Source organism: Anopheles maculipalpis, chromosome 2RL (genome assembly GCF_943734695.1).
Source record: "Anopheles maculipalpis chromosome 2RL, idAnoMacuDA_375_x, whole genome shotgun sequence".
In the NCBI taxonomy this organism is placed as follows: domain Eukaryota; kingdom Metazoa; phylum Arthropoda; class Insecta; order Diptera; family Culicidae; genus Anopheles; species Anopheles maculipalpis.
In genome coordinates this window covers 54,189,846-54,210,743 of record NC_064871.1, presented here as the reverse complement: position 1 = coordinate 54,210,743, position 20,898 = coordinate 54,189,846, and the positions used below count along the sequence as shown (strand labels likewise).

The 20,898-nt window shown below is 39.9% G+C and overlaps 2 protein-coding genes across 2 annotated transcripts in view; one reads left to right on the top strand and one right to left on the bottom strand.

Annotated features, from left to right (window-relative positions):
- Nucleotides 1–408, top strand: part of LOC126567268 (spectrin beta chain, non-erythrocytic 1) — a 54,707-nt gene extending 54,299 nt beyond the window's left edge. The window contains exon 13 of the mRNA XM_050223500.1: nt 113–408. Coding sequence (XP_050079457.1) covers nt 113–408 — 296 coding nt within the window. The remainder of the gene's footprint in view (nt 1–112) is intronic.
- Nucleotides 409–1,393: 985 nt separating this feature from the next.
- LOC126559113 (nucleolar protein 16) lies at nt 1,394–2,082 on the bottom strand. The gene is made up of 2 exons (XM_050215224.1): nt 1,979–2,082; nt 1,394–1,898 (listed from the first exon to the last, which is right to left on the bottom strand). Exons 1-2 carry the CDS (start codon nt 2,080–2,082, stop codon nt 1,397–1,399), a joined length of 606 nt encoding a protein of 201 aa, XP_050071181.1. The 3' UTR covers nt 1,394–1,396.
- Between the last annotated feature and the right edge of the window lie 18,816 nt (nt 2,083–20,898).

Here is a 20,898-nt window from a genome sequence, read left to right as displayed (position 1 = left end):
TGGTTCCCTTTTGGTAAAAAAAACTGTTTGGTGATGGATATCGTATAACAAATTTGTTCTATTGTAAGATAGTAAACCGATTCTAAATACTTTCTACAATTTCCCTCTGCAGGCTGGGGTCAGACCCGTTTTGATTCAGCTCGACCAACATCGTTACCTCCGGCCGGTGGCAACAACAACAGCTCCAGTGGCAGCACGAGTGGTGGTGGCGGCCCAGCGTCGACGATGGTAGGCCAAGACTTTGGTCAACTCGTTGCCGGTGGTGTAGGCGGTCGTCATCAGTCGGCCGAAAGCTCTAGCGAAAGTGAGGCCAGTTTCATCAAGGGTGGCAAGGAGTCGTCGAGTGGCAAGGATAAGAAGGGCGTTTTCAGAATATTTTCTAAGAAAAAGTCTAAAAACTCAAGTTAAACGGGTTTGTCTACTTTTCCCCCTCAGTCGCCCCCACCGACAAGAGTACCAAGGGATAGTAAAAGTTTGGTTGTTTTTTTTTTTTTAAGCAATATCGTTTTACCTATCTACCTATCGTTTTACATTGAACTTATCGTGCTGGACTTATGTCGCTGGATATCTTTCGCGGTGGGAATTGATGCAAATCAATATATAAATATCATATTTCTTCATTCTATTCGCTTTCTATCATGTGTTTGTCTAGTTTTTTTTTTGTTTGCTTACGTGTTTTGTATTGATTAATGTGTAAAGGGCGAAAACAGCTAATAGGAAACAAAGCATATAAAATTAGGTTTATGAACGAGAGAAAAAAAGTAGCCAGAAAGAAAAAAAAACAAAGATAACATACATACGTAGTAGAAAGCGTGTTTTTTTAGATTGGTTTAAGATTATTTTTAGTAATAAAATGCTCTTTTGTTATTCGCACGTCCCAAGTAAGCCGACAGCTAGTGGCGAAGGTCTGTAAGAGAAAGCAAACCCCGATTATATTTAGATGGATTATTACATACTTTTAAAAGTAGCTTTTTTTGGAATGTATGTTACGCGAGGTTATGTCAAGTTAGGAGTGTTTGTAATAGCGAATAAATAGTATCTTAATGACAATACAAATTGTAAATTGTTGTTTGTAAATTTACACACTTCGGAGTTTCATGTGTGTGTGTGTGTGTGTGTGTGTGTGTGCGGGGAGCATTCAATCGTTGCAGCGTCGTTTGCTGATATGACGGTACTGTTGTCAAATCCCGCCTGGGTCGTTTTCTCGTTAGTATATCCAACTATCTAGCTGAAATCGAAGAAATCGAGGAGCCGTGACAAGAAGCAACGCTGCCTTGCAACAGCCTTATTGCCAACGCCTACTAAAAAGTGCACATACGTAAAAATTACACTTTTTAGCCATAGACTGCTTTATTTATTTTATTAACAACATTATTTTTGAAGCTCAGACACGCCACTACGATTCATCATCGGTACAAAACTCCTTCCACCGTGGATCATTCGGATCGCTCATATCGCAGTCGATCCAACCCTTCTGCTCCAGGTATGGTGTGCACTGTTCCGGAATGCGTAAAAACCGACGAACCTTGGTACGGTACTGTCGCCACGTTTCCTGCTCATAGTTGGTCCGATCCCGCGCCATTGCCTGGTAGTTGAATCCGTGCCGATCTATCATCCTCGTTATGATGCGCACCATCGACCGTGCCATCCGGAAACGGGTGCCGCGAAATTCGTTCGCCTGTTGTTCGAGCTCGTCGGCGACGTGTTGTTTCGGTGCTGGCTGTGGCGGACGCTGCTTGGTGGTCAGTTTCCCTTCGGACAGTGCCTTTTCCATATCCTTCATTTGCTTTCTCACATTTGGAATAGGAATGGCACGGTTCGCGTCGTACGCGAGACCCATTTCGCGGATGTTTCTGGTTGGCAGCTTTGATTTGTCGTATGCGGCTCGTATTTCAGCACTGAAACAAGCCGGCGGAATGGATTAACGAGGGTGTGCGGAAGAGCACTATTTACACTACAACGCTGGGAAAATGCTTACCATCGGATGGTTCCATTACGACGGCTTTTCTGTGCCATTCGCTTTCGGTTGCGAGAGTAATCATATTTCTGACCTTTTTTCGTTTTTCTCAACCGTCGTACCATGGTGGAGTTAGTTCAAGCAGAGGAACTGAAGCTGAAAGTGAGCATAAGAATGAGGTTTGAGGCTAATTCAAATGAGGCTCACTTCAGGGAACACAAGAATAGAGACTTACCTGTGGAGATATTTTTTAAATCGAAAACTTTATATTTGTTGAATGCAGCAAGCAGTTGTTGGTCCGAGCGCGCACTACGTAAACAATGCTGTATGTTGTGACGGCCATGCGGTGTGTTTGACAAGGAATGACAGTTGAACAGAGCGATTTATAGTACATGGTTAAGTGATTCTGGCCGGTTACTATTTGAAATCATTTTATTCGTACAATATTGTATTAGGCAAACTAAAATCCATAGCGATGAGGAACTTCAAACGATTCTGCGAAAAGAAGGCTTGGTCACGAATTATCCGCATGCGATTTTGCCGTACGATGCTTTCAAGCATTTTTGTGTTGACGTTTGTATGACTGACGCACCGATGCTGCAGTACGGCAAAAAAACAAAACAGTTCGGCTCTGCCGTACCGTCGCATGCGATGTTACGATAGAATTCGTTTTAAATTTAAAATTAGTTGTTTGTGGATATTTGATAGCAAAATGGTGCTGGACTTAAAAAAACTCATTCGCTTGGTGCAAGAAAGGCGCAGTTTGTGGTGTCACTCATCACCACATTATAAAGACAATAACAACAAAAAACTACTTTGGGACGACATCGGCCGCAAGCTGAATATATGTGGTGAGTGATTTGCTGCCGCACAAGGCGAAGTATTTTCCATTGTAGGTATTGTAAGCTTCTCCAGCTGCTACCCGGCATTTCGACAATTTCGAGCGGCAAAACAGGGGTGGAAGAAGCGATCCGCGATTCGTGTGAAACGTGTAGAATGCCTCGAACGGACACCTTAAGGCTGGTGTCATTGCTCGGTGGCATACGATTTTATCGTACGACCAAAGTGGTAGGGGTGTCATTGCTCGGCACATTAGTCGCACGACCATTTTCGGTTTAACGTTTGAATGTAAACAAACGAAGAAGGAGGGCTTTCTTTATACACAAATTCTGCTACCAGAACAGTTCCAAGTTTATGGTTGCAGCACTGATAATTATGCCTCGTATCGGCAGTCCTGTTAATGAACAGTAACAGTGTAATGGCGCTTGCCATTACAGTTGTACCGTTTTAATCATGTTGTTGCTGATTTTTATGAAAAAATACAAATCATCTGTTTAGATTTTAATTTGCCTCTTCCAAGAAAAAAACGCTTTTATACATGCGAATTCAATTTGTTGCAAGCCACCTTGCAATGACATCGAAATGTTTTTTATTTGGTGGCAACAAAAAAGACGTTCAACCTCATCTGTCTAATTCCATACATTTCCCTTGCAACTAGTGGCATACCACCGAGCAATGACAACAGTCTAAAACCGAGCGATTAGTGGTACATCTAGTTTAACGACGTTTTTCTTAGCCAAGGGATCGACGGTCATATGAATCGTTATTCGCAATGTTCTTTCCACTACATTCTACTACTTGTTCATTAAGACCAAAAAAACGATGAAAATTCGCTCATAAATGGCCGAAATAGGTGCAGCATGTTTGAATTTGAGAAGTAAATTTCATTTCTGTGAGATATCTTTTGTTTTAAAACTGATTAACTTACCATGCGCTACAAACGTTACAGTCTTGGCGTGGTGCAGAACTACCCAAGGTCGAGTCCCCATCGTTTACTAGTCCAAAATTCCGGCATTTCTGACAGACGCATCAATGCCAAGATTCGATACCAACATGGGTCTACCAAAGATGGTCTGTCCATTCGGATTGCCTATAAAGATTTTAAGGGTTGGAGGTCGTCTGGTGCCATTTTCATGACGTGACTAGCCCATGGGAGCTAAAGATCACCAGTACAGTCCGTATACCTGGTCATTGTAGCGGCATCTCCATTGTTTACACATATATGAGGTCAAAAATCCTTCTGAACATCTTCCTTACCACCGCGGCATCATTAGATAGTATCGCGGAAGACATCGTGACAAATTAACTTTGTTTTCAAATTAATCATAGTCAAGAGTTTCTAAATAACGTTATCGTATTTAGCTTATTGTTTGAGAAATTTTTCTGAATATCTCCCATTTAGTTGTCCCTTGGCCCGCCGGGTGCTTCGGAATATTCTTTGGATAGGCCTATCCTAAGTCGCAAGCACATGTATGCTCTACAGCCTGACTGTGGAGTACGTGGAACACAGCTGACCTCAGAAAGTGTATATACATATTCTAGTGATGGGCACAATGATTCAGAATGATTGAATAAATTAAATCTTAGCATAGAGTGAATTAATACAAATCTCTATGAAGTGTTTTTATAACTCTTCTGTGATTTAAAAAATTCATAGCGATTTAAATCATTAATGAGTGAGTTGGTTTGTGATTTAATTCTTCGCGGCGACCTTTAACTCACTCAGAGTGATTTAAATCATTCATGAGTAATTTAACTCATTTGTTCATTAACTCATGAGTTAATGAATTTGGTTCAAATACTACCTAATGAATTTGTTTCCAATACTGTTTTGATATCCAGTTTGTGCTTTCTTTATCAAAATTTGTTTTCTTCTAATAAGTAACGCAACAGCAAATAGAAAATAGAAAGTATCACGAGAACCATTTGGCAAACGTTACAGTCTTGTCAAATACATACTATGTATTTATTCTGAATAACAACTCACACAGAATGTCACACACGTTTAACTCATTAAATCCGGATACAATCATTCAAATCTGCCAAAGCGAGAAACCATGACGATTTTGCTAATGGGACTTGATATTCCACACAGGAAGAAACGTACTACTCTTCATCCGATGCATCGAAACCTTTTCTAGAACAGGTTGATACAACACATTCATGAGTTAAATAACTCATGAATGATTTAAATCACTCTGAATGAGTTAATGGTTGCCGCGAAGAATTAAATCACAAATAAACTCACTCATGAGTTAAACAACTCATGAACGATTTAAATCGCTATGAGTAAAGTGTGATACATGAGTGAGTTAAAGAGTTAACTCTTTATTCCAACACACTCACTCCGATTTAATTCCTTCTTGTGAGTTGTTATTCCCATCACTACTATATTCGATACAGGACAGATCAATACTGATCTTGTGTAGGGAGTACGGCGTTGCTCAAACCGGCTTGTTGAATGCAGTCCAGAGTATTGGCAAGTTGCTAAAAGTTTCGATATTCTATCGAGACCCGCCTGAGAGATTAGATATGTTTGTCGGAGGAGTTCAACTATATAATTAACCAGCTTCTATGTATTATTGTAACTACGTATGATTGCATTGTAACATTAGGAAATACCGTATCAACAGTTTTGTTTGCGATTTCAATGGGAAAGAGGTAGATTTAGTATTATTTATTTGGCCAACTTATACTAAACAATACATAAACAAAATTTGTTAGAATTTCCATTATCATCTTATCTATCTGTAGCAATTATGTTGCCGATCATAAATTCACAAATATCATTATTATACGTCATTGGAAAGGACTTTTCATATACTTTTGAGTGGTTAGATAAAAACTTTTACTTTAGTTACTACAGTCCTGTACTTTTTATTAGCTGTCGTTTGTTGTCGCTGGTAGCATAACTCACACAAAATATAACATATTGTAAGTTTTCTGTGGAAATATCAGCTGTCCTTAGCTGCCTCTCTAAATGTGATAGGCATTTAAAATTAACTTCATTTAAACTCTAAAAAACGACAATGCGGCACTGGACCGTCATAATCAATTGTAAATAAGTAAGTAAATAAACTCAAAAAAATTTGTTTTCATTTTTTTTATTTTAATAAAATTTTGCATCTAAAAAGCTGCTGGTATTACTTGGGATTTTTTTTTCTTTTATTTCTAGAGGCTTTGAGTCTTAGCAATGCTAATGCTTGCAATTTTTCTTGAAGTAATTGTTTCAAGTTTGACTTTGACACTGTCGGTTATCGATGCTTTGTGGTGTTAACGATGCTTCTGTCTCGTTGATTGTTCCTAATTCGATTGCCTTTGCTAGTGAAGTGCAATTGGCATAATTAATGGTATTTTTCGTGTCTTGGTTTTTTGTTCCTGCTATTAGAGCTTTGATTCCTGCTCCTATGCTGTCTTTTATGTAGGCTCGTTCAAGTCGCAATATAAGTCTACTTATTGCTTCAGCAAAGCTTTCAAAGTCGCCTTTTTGTTTTGTTGTATTTAGGATAGTCATAATCAAGTTTGGTCTCTCGATTTTCCAGAATTCTATTGTGCTTCCAATTTTGACAGGTTTACTGCAATCTCTAATAACTGATGTTCCGTAATTATCTTGGGAGATCTTGTATTTTTTTCATATATTTCCCTAGTGGTATCCTTTAATGTTGTAAATGTAAACATGGCCAGCCAATCGGTGCCTGGCGAGCCTAATTCGCTGCACGACGGTGAGGTCGTCATACAGTTCGTACAGCTCGTCGTTGTAGCGGCTCCTCCATACCCCTTGCACACATACGTGGCCAACGTTCCTTCTGAGCATCTTCCTCTCGAACGCGGCTAAGCTACAGGGACATGTCTCAGAGGAGTATGTGAGTACTGGGACTATAAGTTACGATACAGCCCCAATCCTTCGACCGTCGCGACAGATTTTTTGAGGTGAGATGTTTCCTCAGGCTGTAGAATGTCCAGCTGACCGTCACCATCCTAGCGCGCAACTCCGTCTCTATGCTGTTTTCGGTGCTGACTTTTGACCCGAGGGTTTAGGGTCGCTGATGGTGCCACCATCAATTTGGTCTTTGCCTCGTTAACCTGCAACCCGAGGTTTTCTTCTGCCTGCTCGATCCTTTGGTAGGCCTCTGCTATCTGGGAGAGCCGCAGACCAATGATGTCTATATCATCAGCGTATGCCAGGATCTGGGTTGACTTATAGAAGATGGTTCCCGAAGTCTCCACCTCTCCGAGTCACGGATGGTCCTCTCTAGCGCCAAGTTGAATAGGACACAGGCGAGCCTATCTCCCTGACGTAGGCCTTTGGTGGTAGCAAAGGACACTGAGAGTTTTCCTCCCACCTTCACCTGGCATGTGACGTAGGTCATGGTCATTCTAACCAAATGATAACCTTAGATTATTCTCAGCCTGTCTCTTGTTACCATTATCTGTACTTAAGACATATTAACTGCTACCCATGTTGTTCACATCACTGTTATTGAGTACACGTTATTTTGATGGTTTTATAATACTTTCATAGCTACCATGCGACATCTCATTACGCTGCACTTTTGTATTTGAAGTTCTCGATCAATGGGTTATATGATAGTCCGACATATTTTCTATCAGCACTTATTTTTCCATGTTATATGATGCACTTTTCTGTTCAAACATTGCCAATTGTCACGTCACGTTTTGCACGAAGGTTTCCTTCTAATGTATTCAAAGACATGTCATGTTATATGACAAACCATCCTTCACTTTTCAGCATCCAGAGAGCATATATTAACGCCATGTAATAATTTCGTAATCACTTCATACGCTGCCACTGTAATTATACACTTTTTGATCCATTGTACTTTGCGTATTCAATACACTTTCTGTTTTCGTTCAGTTTTCATTCAATCCAAAGTCTGCAGAATATGGTCACGGTTGCCGTGTGGTAGGGAAGAAGTCAAGTTTAAAACAACAGGACTTGTACGGACCAGTGAAATGAGACATCACCCGGGTTTAGGTTGAGTCTTAAGCGACGGTTACGTCGTTCCGGCATCTGTCTACTGACCGATCCAGGTGAACTCTTCGAAATTATTTTTTCTTTTTTGCTTAGAAAGACTTTGCGTCTTTCGGCAGCATTCGTCTCTAAAAAATACCCATTCACCCGTCTTTATTTATACCCATTTTTCCTAGGTGCTTTTTCTTTTTGCTATTGCATTTTGTACAAAAATGTTTATGTACGCACAAAATGTGTCGCGATGCGAACGATTGCAGCGCCTGCAAGAAATGTGTCGCCATTATTGAACTGATCGGTTGGAGCGGTGCGATCGATTGCTGAGTCTGCCTAAAACGTGTCGGCTATCATTCGTCGTTTGATCGATCGAAGTTACTTGTTTTGTGTTGTTGACCACTGTCTGGACTCGCTGGTTGTTTTGAACTGATATCATATTGCATTGCGTCACTCGCTAGCCGGGCGTTCACGGCGTAAGGCGTTCACCTGGTTAAAATAGCTGAATGTGCATTTCTTGCGTTCTTGGGTGATGTAGATTATTTGTTATGCTGGGTAATGCTACGTAACGCTTGTTTATTGTATGCGAGATAATGAATACTTTAGTGAGATGTTTAGCAGATATGCTACAACTCCCCCGTTCAGAGGAAAATGTTAGATTGAGTGAAAATCTTTGAGGAAAAGAGTAATATTATTTTCTTTCAGTTCTACAATTGTATATCAATGTTTTGTGCTTGTTTTTTTTCTCTTTATAAAATTATATTTGATGTATGTGAATAATCACTAAAGAATCCACTTGTTTGCCAAATACCATGATGTCTAACTGCACCAAACATTGCCATTTTTGTGTTATCAGTAGTAGAAAACTCAGTAAATTATCAGCATTGTTGAACATTTTGTTTGATGTTTAATGTTAAATTTAAACAATAAAACAATGAAATACCACCAAGCTCTGTGACTCCAAGAGTTACTTGAAGCACTGGTATTATTCTATAGAGCCTGAATGCTCATGATCACTATGCCAATTGATCTTTTATCAGATATTTGAATGTATTTCACTATGATTGTAATTTGAAACTTCATTTTATATCTATTTTACATGTTACAAAGCGACGGACAATAGATTAAGACGTAAAAATGAGATTGTGAAACCAAACTTCATAGAATTCACTTCGTATTTTTTTTTCATGGTAAAATGAAGATGAATAATTTGAGAAAACGCACCTATCGTCGGATAAATCTTTAAGTTGATTTTTATTCTCGTTTTATGATGCAAATATGACCATAAAATAAGACTAGTAATCAATTTTGAAAATTTAAACAAATATTTTTTCTAGTTTTGGGCCTTTCTTTTTTTACTATTCTTCAACGCTAGAATTGTCTAACTTGTATTCCAAATTTTGAAACTGTTTTTGGTTGTTTTTAATTCCCAAGCAATTATTTTTGAACCTATGGATGAAAACAAAATTGCTATAGTATAGTTGCCAATTCTGATGAATAGTCAGGGTTTCCTGTTAGGCTTTGACGTTTGGGGGAAACGTTCCGGATGTGATTTGAACTCCGGTTCTACTATGTTTGATTCAGCGCCCCAATGTTGCCTCTACCATCGGTCCTTCTCCTGAAAACTTTGCTCAAAATGTATTATACACTATGCAACTAGTCCATTATTAGTGATAAAATGCTATTAATTTAATAAATTTGTTTATTTCTTTTTTTACTAGGATTAACAGCAAAAACTAAATGGCGCTCTCTACGCAACATATACGCAAGGCAATGCATTGCCATGAGCCAGTCATCCGGGAAGAAGTTCGTCCGATGGCAATACTATCAGGATATGGCTTTTCTTAGACCAGAATTGCAATTCCGCTCTACTATGCAACGTTTGCAACCATTGACCAAAGGTAACAATTCCCTATTCATGGTGGTAGTCTACAAGTTACTTTGCCTATATATTTTTTTGTTATTATATATTCACAGAAAAGTATAATGTGACATGTTTAGAAAATGAAACTGTCATGGATCCCGCATCCCCGCCACAAACTCAAGAAATCCCAACGCTGGCAAAAAACGAAAGGCATATTAACATATCTTCGGACAATCGATCTTCGGCGGCAAACCTGGAGTACGAAAATGGGAAAACTGAGCTGGGGCGAGAGCAAGCGATAAGCGGCCATGAAAATAGCAAAAAATCTAGCAATTACTACTTTCTGAACAGTTTGGTTGACCCGTTAGATTCGCTCCCGCTAGAGATGCAGTTGCATATTAAAGAACGATACACCTACTTACTGCATTCGGCTTTAAGGGCACATCATAACATCACGTTGACTCCGTCGAATACAGATTAAACAAAATGAATAAATGTATCGTTGATTATCCTATCAAAAGAAGCTTTTTGGTTGTAGTTATGTTTTCAGCCGAACTGAAAATTGACCGTTTACCACGCAGACAGCGAAAGGAATGGTTCGACGAAAAGTGCACTCGTGCGCTATCCGAGAAGAATGCAGCACGCGCCCTCATGCTTCAGCATGAAACCCGTCAGAACGTGGAAAACTACAAACGACTGAGGAGACAGCAGACCCTGCTCTTCCAGGAAAAGAAGCGCCGCTTTGAAGGCGGCTTACCGTCGAAATGCACAAGCTGATCACGAGGATCTGGGAACAGAAAGAATTACCGGAGTAGTGGAAACTGGGCGTCATTCACCCAGTCTACAAAAAGGGCGACAGACTGGACTGCTCGAACTATCGTGCCATATCAGTCCTTAATGCCGCCTATAACACCCTGTCCCAGATCTTGTTCTGCAGAGTTGCCCCCCTTGCTACAGATTTCGTCGTGAACATTAGTGCGCCCGGAATTGAACTCGCGGCTCCACTTACGCACGTTTTTTATATCCATTGACGATGGATTTCAATAGGTGTCACCTTTTTCGCACTCAAAAAACGTATTAAAGAACGCAATTCGCACTTGGACGCTGACGCGAGGGGTACCTCCATCGTTGACGGCTGCTCAGCCAAGACTGAGCGGTCGGGGAAGCCTCACCCATCAGCAAAGTGGTAGTGGGGGAACCAAGGAACACGGCGGTGTTGCCAGATTTCGCCTAGCGCGTGATCCGGGAGTTGCAGCGTTGGAGACCTTACTTTATTGTCAGCCCTTATAGCATTGGAAGGTGTCATACGAAGCGCGGGGCTAGACAACGATATCCGTGACACGATTTGCTACCGTTCTCTTCAATTTCTTGACTGGACTGCTTCACGTTCCGACTGGAACGTGAAGCAGCAAGAATTGGATTGATGATCAATGCGACGAAGACGAAATACCTGCTTGCCGGAGGCTCTGATCTTGATAGAGCCCAAGTGGGATGCAGCGTGTTAGTCGACGGCGACAACCTCGAGGTAGTAGAGGAGTTCTGCTATCTTGGGACTGTCGTAACTACGGATAACGATGTCAGCAGTGAAATCCGGAGACGAATTGTTCAGGGAAACGTGGAGGAAGAAGGATGAATCACGAGCTTGCTGAGCTATACGGATAACCTGACATCCTGACGGTAGCAAAGACCGGCAGGATACGATGGCTGGGGCATGTTATGAGGATGCCGGACTCATGCCCCGCCAAGAAGGTATTCGTCAGCGACCACCAGTTCGGCACGAGGCGTCGAGAAGCACAGCGAGTTCGTTGGCTGGATCAGGTGAAGGGTGACCTGTCGGAGATCGGGTGCCTATACGGATGGGATCAAAGGAAATCTATTGTTGACCGGGCCATGTCACGACGGCCACTCCAACACAAGTCAACGTGTCGCTTGTTCAATCATTTTGTCTAATAACTTCTGCTTACCAGAATAGCCGCAAATGTCCGCTGAGAGTGTTATAAGTCAAACATGAAGTGCCAGGAAGATAATTTTACTGTCAGTAATCCACAACGTAATACCTCAGTAGTGACTACACTCTGACTACCTGGCCCTGACAAAACCTGACCTGCTTCAGACGATGCCTTGTACTCTAATAGAGTATTCAGCAAATATTGCTGTGACGACCTGTTCAAACAGATCACAGCCTACAGTGGTCATGTAGTAAAGAATATTGAGCTGTCTGTATTAAAATAGGAACGTTGTGTAACGGTCCGATAAGTTAGCTGCTGTCTGTGTAGAAGTTATTCGAATGCCGCACTCTGTGTTCTCTTTGCCCGGGAGGAATCTGAAGGATGAAATTGGCTTGGAAGATCGGAAGTGTAAACGATTACCTCGTTTACACTTTCTACAACCAAGAGTATAAAAGCAGAGAATTCTGACGAGAAGTTGGTGTTAAACTTTTAAGTAATATGGAATTAAATTCAGAAAATCTTCCTATCTCTTCTTTTTCGTCTACTTCACTTAACGACCTTTCTAGGTCACGTTGGTCATCGAACGGCTTACTAGACTTGCTGCTGCTACCACGTAGCTGAGAAGTCTGTCCTCACTACGGGGGTACAGAACCCATTGCAACATCATCAGCATTCAAGTCAATCGATATACAAATTTTGCAATGGGCAAAGCGTAGTTTTTGTCCCTATTTGGATGTTAATTTTTTCACTAGGATGTTAAAAATGGACGCCGTAAACTAGAGTAGATTTTACTCCTACTTGGATGTGCAGTTTCTCCATATTCATGAGACCTACAATGTTTCTCCGAAATCACACATCCTATGGCATATAAGGATGGAGGACCCATAGGTTTCCTAGCCCATTAGGCTCCCAGATCGATGAAGCACCTCTGACCGTCGAGGCCCTTCCTGATCGACGAGTCCCCCTCCCCCTGGTCGGCGAGGCCCATGGAAATCACCACCTCCTCCCATAGGTTAATCCGCTACTGCATCACACTCTGCTGACACGATTTTTTGAGCTGATGCCGACGGTGTAGTCGCGTGCACATTGACGAATCAAGAAGTTCCGGCCCGTTATCGTTTTGCCAGACCATCTCGACGACTGCTGAGGTAAAACGGTCCTAGAAAACAGTGGATTACGTGGATATCGTTGTCGACTTCATGGCTTCATGGCTTCATGGCTTACTGTCCTATGTCGCAGATGTTGCGCTATCGAAAGGGTCCCACGTCATTTATGGATCTACGGACAGTTGAAGGTACCGTTTGTGATTCCTTTCAACAGGCAGCCACTGCAGCCAGACTTTTGCTAGACGATGTCGAGTGTTTCATTTCGGATGGCCGCGTCAACTGTTTGCTCACATTCTTTCTGAAGGAATGTCTCAGAAACCTCACCGACTTTAGGACGCGTACGTGGACGATCTTTCCGAAGATTTTCATCGGAAGCATGGAGATCGAAAAAGCGCACACTCTGGTATTAAGATATAACCCTGAGTTTTGTTACGTAGCCGGAGTTATGTTGCGTAGCCCTGTAACCAGGCCAATTGATCGTACCCTTACAAGTGCGTCGAATTCTATCATTGCCTCTCCACAATAAAAAAAAAAACTTACCATATAAAGCAACTGCAAGAAAAGGCTAAAATGAAATAAACCGCAAAATAGAGAAACCGAGTTAGTGGTTGAAATTTGTCATTTACAGTTTTTCGTTATAACATTTATTGCAATTATCTGTTACGCTCAATGCCATATTACCTTAAGTCCATTCCCATCGTTTTTTTTTTTAAATAGCGATACTGTGTTCGTTTAATTCCCTTCTTCTTTCCTTTCTTCATTCGCTTCTTCTCTCTCTCTCTCTCTCTTTCTCTCTCCCTCTTTCCTTTAATCTTTCTTCGATCAACGACAATCTTCAACCATGCACGTGGCTGGTAGACTTAGCATAGAGTACTAGATCGCTGCTGGTTCCATTACTCTACCAAACACTCACATCACTGCATCCCCAACCATCAACTCCACCGTCTCCTAGATTGATGATCGTTTTCTTCTCTTGAACCATACGCACTATTGTTTCTCCCCTCTCGACTTTACTATAAGCTATAACAAACATACACGTTTTTACAAAACTGATTCACGCTCGCTTTTGTTTTTCACCCTTTTTCTTCGTCCTCCTTTCCTCTGCTCCTTTCTGCCTGTCCGCTTCCCGTAGTTGGCCGCTTTTAAAACGATCGATGTTGGTTTTGTTTTATGTTCCGTTCCGTGCGGTGGCAGCTTGCTTTTTCTTTATCGAGTTCCATAATTAATCTTTCTATTTTGTCACTCTGTTTTCTATTAGCATGCTTCCTTTCTCATTCCCTGTTTGCTTGTTTGTTCGTTTGTTTGTTTGTTTTTTCTTCTATTATTTCTTCCATGTTCTCGACTTTTTCTCTTCTACTGTGTTTCCTTATGCGTGCGTGTGTGTGTGTTGGTTTGCTGGTTCACCACACACCCTCTACGCTTTGCCCACTCGTAACCAAATGCGTGTATTGTACTTAGATACTGGCTCTAGTACTCATCTCTATCATTCATTCATTTACTTAATCATTTTACTAGCTTGAATCAAGTTTTCCGGTAGAGGTAAATGTATAAAAATAAACCGATTCAAGAAGAGTATGGAGCGTTTTTAGAAGTGAGTTGGAGGAAATGAACGAACTTGCTATTCCTTTGTTTTGTTGCTTTTGTTTTCGTTTCGTTTTGTTTTATTTTTCCCCAAAGAGCCGTACAATTCTTACACAAAAAGTGCTGCTTTGGGTACGGAAAATGGAAACTCAGTATTTATAGTTTTCAATTGTGTGGCTGACTACCACATCCACCTTCTGGTACATCTTTTTGTGTGTGTGTGTGTGTGTGTTGTTCTTGTTTTTTGTTAGATATTTTTTAGTATCTTTTTTGCTTGGCTTTTAACTCGACTGCACAAGTTTGGTTTTTTGTTTGTTTGTTTGTTTGTTTGTTTGTTTGTTTATTCTTTTAACTAAAAACTTAAACTCACAAAACGCAATCGGCCCTTCACAGTGTGTCTAACGGTACGCTACGAGTTTAATTCTTTTTTTTCTTCGCTATCCACGCGTGTGTGTGGTTTTTAGCGTGTTTTTTGTGGTTTAATTTCACTGTTCTGGTCCTTTTTACTTAGATGATTTTTGTTATAACTTTTTTTTGTCAATAGTACTTTTGTTGTTCTTTTTCATCAGCTTTTCTTTTTTTTATATTTTTACTTCTTCTTCCACTAGAGGAAGAAGTCATTAAACGCTACTGTGCCTAAAGAAGGATGAAACTAAATAACCACAAAGCACTCAGGCACACGCACGAGAGTTGCTGTCGATAATGTATGTATGTGCACGCAAACACAACACACAGCGATTATCATTTGTTGTACGGAAGTGTGTGTTTGTGAAAAAGAAACAACAACTGCTTTTTTTTTAGTTTCTTTTTGATTTTTGGAAAAATCCACTCGTTTTCTACTGATAAAATTCGCAACAGACATCGCACAGAGCGAGCAAACAAGAGTGAGAGATAGAGGGAGAAAGAGAGAAGGAGAGAGAATAATGTCACACAACTCCCTTGTTAAAAATTGAAGCGTAAAAACCAACCGGAAACTATAGCGGAACAGCGTCAGAGGCGTTCTTTGCTATGTGTTTCTCCTGGCTCTCATGCTTTCCGCTAATCCCTTTTTGTTTATCTATTGATTTTGGACTGCAAATTAGTTCCTTAATGTTATATGCTTGTGTGAGTGCGTGTGTGTGCGAGAGTGTGTTTCCTGTAGCTTACATTTTACCTTGATTTATGATGGTAATGGGCATCTGCTATTTAGTAACGGCTTTAAGTGCCTGCTACCAATTGAGTCAATATTGAGAAGCTGAGATAAGATTCTAAGTAGACTCTGCACTGCTAGCACTTTTCCTTTCGCAATTCACACACACACATACACAACAAGTATACTATTTGTTTGCTTTTCTTTGAGTGTGCGTGAGTGATTTGCTCTTTTACTGATTGTGATACACTTGCACAGTTTTTTTTCTCTTCACTATTTCTTTAACGCTTATCTGTATATCATATTTGCACCATTACCTACTACTACACATCCACCGTTGTGTAACTATGGAAACGAGTTCGCTTTCCTTTTCCTTTTGATCTATACTAAAACCACAGCTGTCTCACGTAGTACACGAGGGTGGCACGTTCTACGATCTAGTAATCCAATGGTGTTTCATGTGTGTGTGTGATAACGTGCGCGGTGTCCTTTGTCTTTAATTGAATTTCTTTTCGAAATTTCAAAAACCAAACTAACAGCAAAACGGCACCAAACATGTACCAACACAACACACATACACAACTATTGGTTATTTTTCTCTTCTTTGTAGCATTCGAATTTCATTCTATTGTGTTTGAGGGGGTGCTATTGCTACACGCGTATGTGTGTGTGTGTATATGTAATACATGTATCTTACTTTGCACGTACATCAACAAACAGCTCTGTGTGTGTGTGTGTGTGTTCCATGCCGATCGACCACCGTTAATCGTCGATTACACAATAAACTTTCTACTGGATCTAGAACTTTGTTGCTTGGATTCTTCGACTGCTTTGATTATTTATCTTCTCCATTCTCGACTATGTAACGCGTGAAGAGAGAGTATGGCGTGTCTTTCTTCCAACTACTACAGGTCCTATGCTACTGAGATCGGAAAGACACACACACACACACCGACACATACGACATTCGGCGTTGTATATAGAGGATATCTCGACTCGAACTGAAAATATAAAAATCTTCTCCTTTCTCTTCTTCTCTTTTCCGGTACCGACTATATGTATATTTGTATATATCCATTCCAGCATTAGGATATGATTATGATAAGAGCGATCCGTACTAATATAATTTTTTTTTCTTCCCTACACAAACACTCACACACTTCAGTGAGGCTGTGTTGCTTTTGTTTAAATTTAATTTATGTCAAAATCAAATTCGATTTTACAAACATGGACGCACACATAAATTGAGTTTGAATAAGTCGGAAAAAAAGAATACTAAACTAATCAACCAATTAAACACAAATCCTTTTCTCAACATTTTCTGACAAAATTAAATATTGAAAAGGTGAAAGAAAAGGGGGTAACAAACAAAGAAAACTTAAACACAAATTGAAAAAAGATAACGAACCAAATTAAAAAGAAGCAAAAACGGGCAATCTTCTTCTGGTACTCCAGCATTCGACACATATACACACGCGTGTACACACAGGACAGTGGTTCTGTATATATGTATGTAGGTAATAGATTGAATCTATAGAGAACTACATCATAGTGGGGGGGAAAGGGGGTGTTTCCTTTTTTGTATAGCGTTGTATAGATATTACTTACATCTCTTTCTCTCCTTCGCTCTGTGGTTTGTTTTCATATACTGCTTTTTTTTTTGCACGTTTTCAAGTTTATTCGTCACTTTTTCAATTTATTTTTCAACATTCTTCGTATTACGTTTGTCTAACAATGCACTTTTACTTCTTTTTTTTTCTCTGCACACATGTGTTATGTTTTCCAGTTTTCGGTTTTTTTTCTGCTGTTTTCACTTTGCCAGGAGGACATAAAAAGTGGGGGAAATATGTGGTATAAGCTTTGCAAAAATGTTCTCTAATCCTTCATCATTTGTGTGTGTGTGTTTGTTTTCACTTATATGCTCTATCTAGTAGAGAACGTACTAAGAACTTGTGTTAAATTGTGTTGTTTATATGTGTTTGTGTGTGTGTGTGTGGTGTGAAGAGGATAATTTAACGTCAATTTTAATCCCAAATTTGGTGTTCTCCCTTGATTTGCGTAGTGTTGAAGTTCTATGGGTGTGTGTTTTGCTTTTTACTATAACATTAGGGAAACATTTTATCTCTTTCATTGCTTTTCCATGCAATGTGTGTGTGTGTGTGTTTGTATTAAGAGGACACATTAGTTTCCTGTATATGTATTGCAAATGTGTTTTCGTTCCATTTAGTTCTTGCTGTATTATGTTTGCCAGTAAGTGCTGTCGGCTGATCGTGTTTTGCTGAAAATTATGCTACAATTTTTCCACATTACTTTCATGTCTCTTTTATAAGTCTTTTTGCTAGTTGAGAGTTGATTACTATTAAACGTTCTTGTGAGTATAAGTGAAATGCTATAGCTTTTTTTCCCCACCATTTTCTTTGCTCTAATCGTGTTATGTGTGCTGCTGCAGCTGCATCATTCTGGGTTCTAATCGGTTGCATTGCATTATTTAAATAAGAGCAATAGAGAGATGACTACTGCATACGGCTATAAATTAAAACTCTCGTAATCTCTATCAATCGTACTGCGTGTCCGATTCCCATACCCATTTCACAAAAGAACGAAAAGCATCCCTTTACATCTGTGTCATGCTCCGCAGACACATTTCGGCGCTTTCGAAAGAGAAAACAAAGAAAAAAATTGAGAACAAAAGATATTCCTCGCGAAGAAGACGCAGAAAAGAAACACAAAAACAAAAAAAATCTGAATTCATATAGTATATAGCTCTTGGCATGCATTTTACAAGAGTGTAATATTTTAATAATTCCAACCAGAATTACACATTAACTTGCCGCTAATAAATGTGCAGCTGATGCCGTTAAATTACTCTTATGCTTGTAGTATTTATATTTTCCTTGCCATTTTTATTAATTAGATTTATATATATTTATATATATACTACAAAGATTTTACTCATATATGTACGTTTTCTTACTGTGTTTTATCTTTCTCTCTCTAATATGTGTACGTGTGTGTTTTTCTTTACTTGTTTTGCTACTTATCGCGCGCGGATGTGTTGTATTTCTGCTTTCTTTTGTTATTTTTCTTCCATTTAAAATCATAATTTATCAATTTGATTAAACATATACTGTGTCACTATCTGCAAACACTTTTTCGACTACTTTATGCATCCCTCCCTACTCGTGTTTGTGTGAGTGTGTGTGTATTTGTCCCTCCCTCTCTTTGTATTAATTTATATATGTATATGCAATATGTTCTGCCCGGTTACCGTTGTCTACATTAAACCATCTTAACCATACTAGCAAACTGCTCTTCATACGTGTTTCCGAGAACCACCTGGCCCGGGTCTTTACTTTACACGTTGCGTTCTTGTTAGCGGGAGTAACACAAACAATTTAAAAAAAAACAAGAATCATTCACCGGAAAACGCCCATTCCGAAACAGCCATTAACAACACACTTCTTCTTGATGATATATTACCCAAAACCCAAAAAAGACGTATGCAAAAATTGTCCAAATTGCGTGTCGGGTTTTTTTTGCTATCTTTTTATATGCGGCTGTACAAGCGGCAGCGTTTCTACGGTATTTACGGTAGCACGGGGATTACCATTGAGTAGAGTCACTTTATACAATGATCTTAATCTGTTCTCCACCATCTCTATCGCTTAATACAAAAACACAGAATCAACAGAATACGCATCCTGGTCTGGCCTCAAAGCTTGAAGTGTAATAATGATTTGTCTCTCCGTTCCTTCGAAAGAAAGCTGGTCAAAAAAGGAAAACCCATAACCGCCGAGCAAAGCCGCGTTAACCTAGGCGAGATCATGTCCTATGATGCAGACGATTTAATGATCTGTAAAGCTGTAAGCTATTGTAATATACAACGGGGGTCTCGCAACCACACGCATATGTGTGGGTCATGGGAGATACTACGCGACCCGGCTGAAAGATCCCTAACCGACGGTGTCTTCACGAAAAGCAAAAACAAAAACACAAATAGAACAACAAAAATCGGAACATTCAACATACATTGCATTGCGGGCGCTATTTTTGCACATGTATCTGGTTCAAAAATAACCCAGAGGAAGCTCTAAGGAGCATTCTTTCGTGTTGCTTATGGTATTTTTTTTTGTGTATGATTTTAGCTATATATTTATGTATTTTATTTTTCTTACTCGCGTTCCCCACGCATTGGTGAAACCAACATTTGTGGGTGGGTTAGATTATTCGTTTAATATATTAAAGGTGTTACGGCCCAAAAACACGCTGCTGCTCTATGTTCAGACAATAACACAAATGAAATGACGAAAATTCAATGTTTCGTCTATACGCAAACAAACAAAGAAACGAAAGCCCTTAAAATTTATGATTCCGAGTAAAATAAATCCCGTCTCCGGCTGCGTTTCCGTATCGATTCTGCAGTTTCATATCTTTAAATGTGTGTGTGTGTGATAAGGGCAACCTTCGGTGGCTCTAATAGCTGATTTTCACGGGTGCCTTTATGGAATCGAATCCTAATTCAGACCGAACTTCCCCCTACCCTACTCCTCTCCCGCTAGTAGTGGTATTTGACTATTGTGTTAAACATAAATCTAACATAAATCTATAGCAATAGTTTAACATTACACTAGCAAACCAATTCTGCCAGACAGACACAACACGACCCAAGGAACCGATTTCTTGGTCTGGCGCCGGTAAACAATACAATGAAACGGGAGAGGAAAATAATCCTCTACACACTTCCCGCGGGGTTTCCCTTTTGTTATCAACTCCCCTGCAGAGGCGGCGACTTCTTATTAAACTTCGGTTTTTTTTTCTTTTTCTTTTTGTATCTTTTACAGACATATACAACAGAGTGGGGAGGGGTAGAAGCCCACAAATGGTGTGTTTTATCCAGTTTGTTCTAAATATTTCTATCTGTTGCGAATACATGTGTACTTACAATTCATCGCAATGCTGCAATACACCACCGCGCGGTCACGTCATTCAGTACGAAACTGCTCTAGAAAAGGCGGTGAGCACGTGTTTGCAGCTGCAACCGTCGTAGTGGTAGTCTTTGTGATTGTTATCTTTAAATTTGTTTTATTCCGTGTGTGTGTGTGTGTGTGTGTGTGTGTGTGTGTGCTTCTCAGTGGCTTTTCGCTTTATACAACAGAGGCAATTCGGTTGCTTTAAGCACAAACTCCACACATAACACTCCAGCGCCACGTGCCCATGGGACTTTACGTAACTTAACATACAAGGATCGTTCTGTTTTTCAGCTGCTTCTTTTTCTTCTACCATTGGTTCTTTAAAAAAAAAAAAACAAAAGTCGCACTAAGCGTCCAAAAGACGGATGACTGATTTGAAAAGTAAAAAAGAGAAAACATAAACAAATCTGTAACGCAACAAACGTGCAGATTTTGACTATACACACCAACCACATTCTTCTTCGACTTCGAGTTGTTTTCGCGTGGGACACCACTCTGAACGATTCTCCATTTTGTTT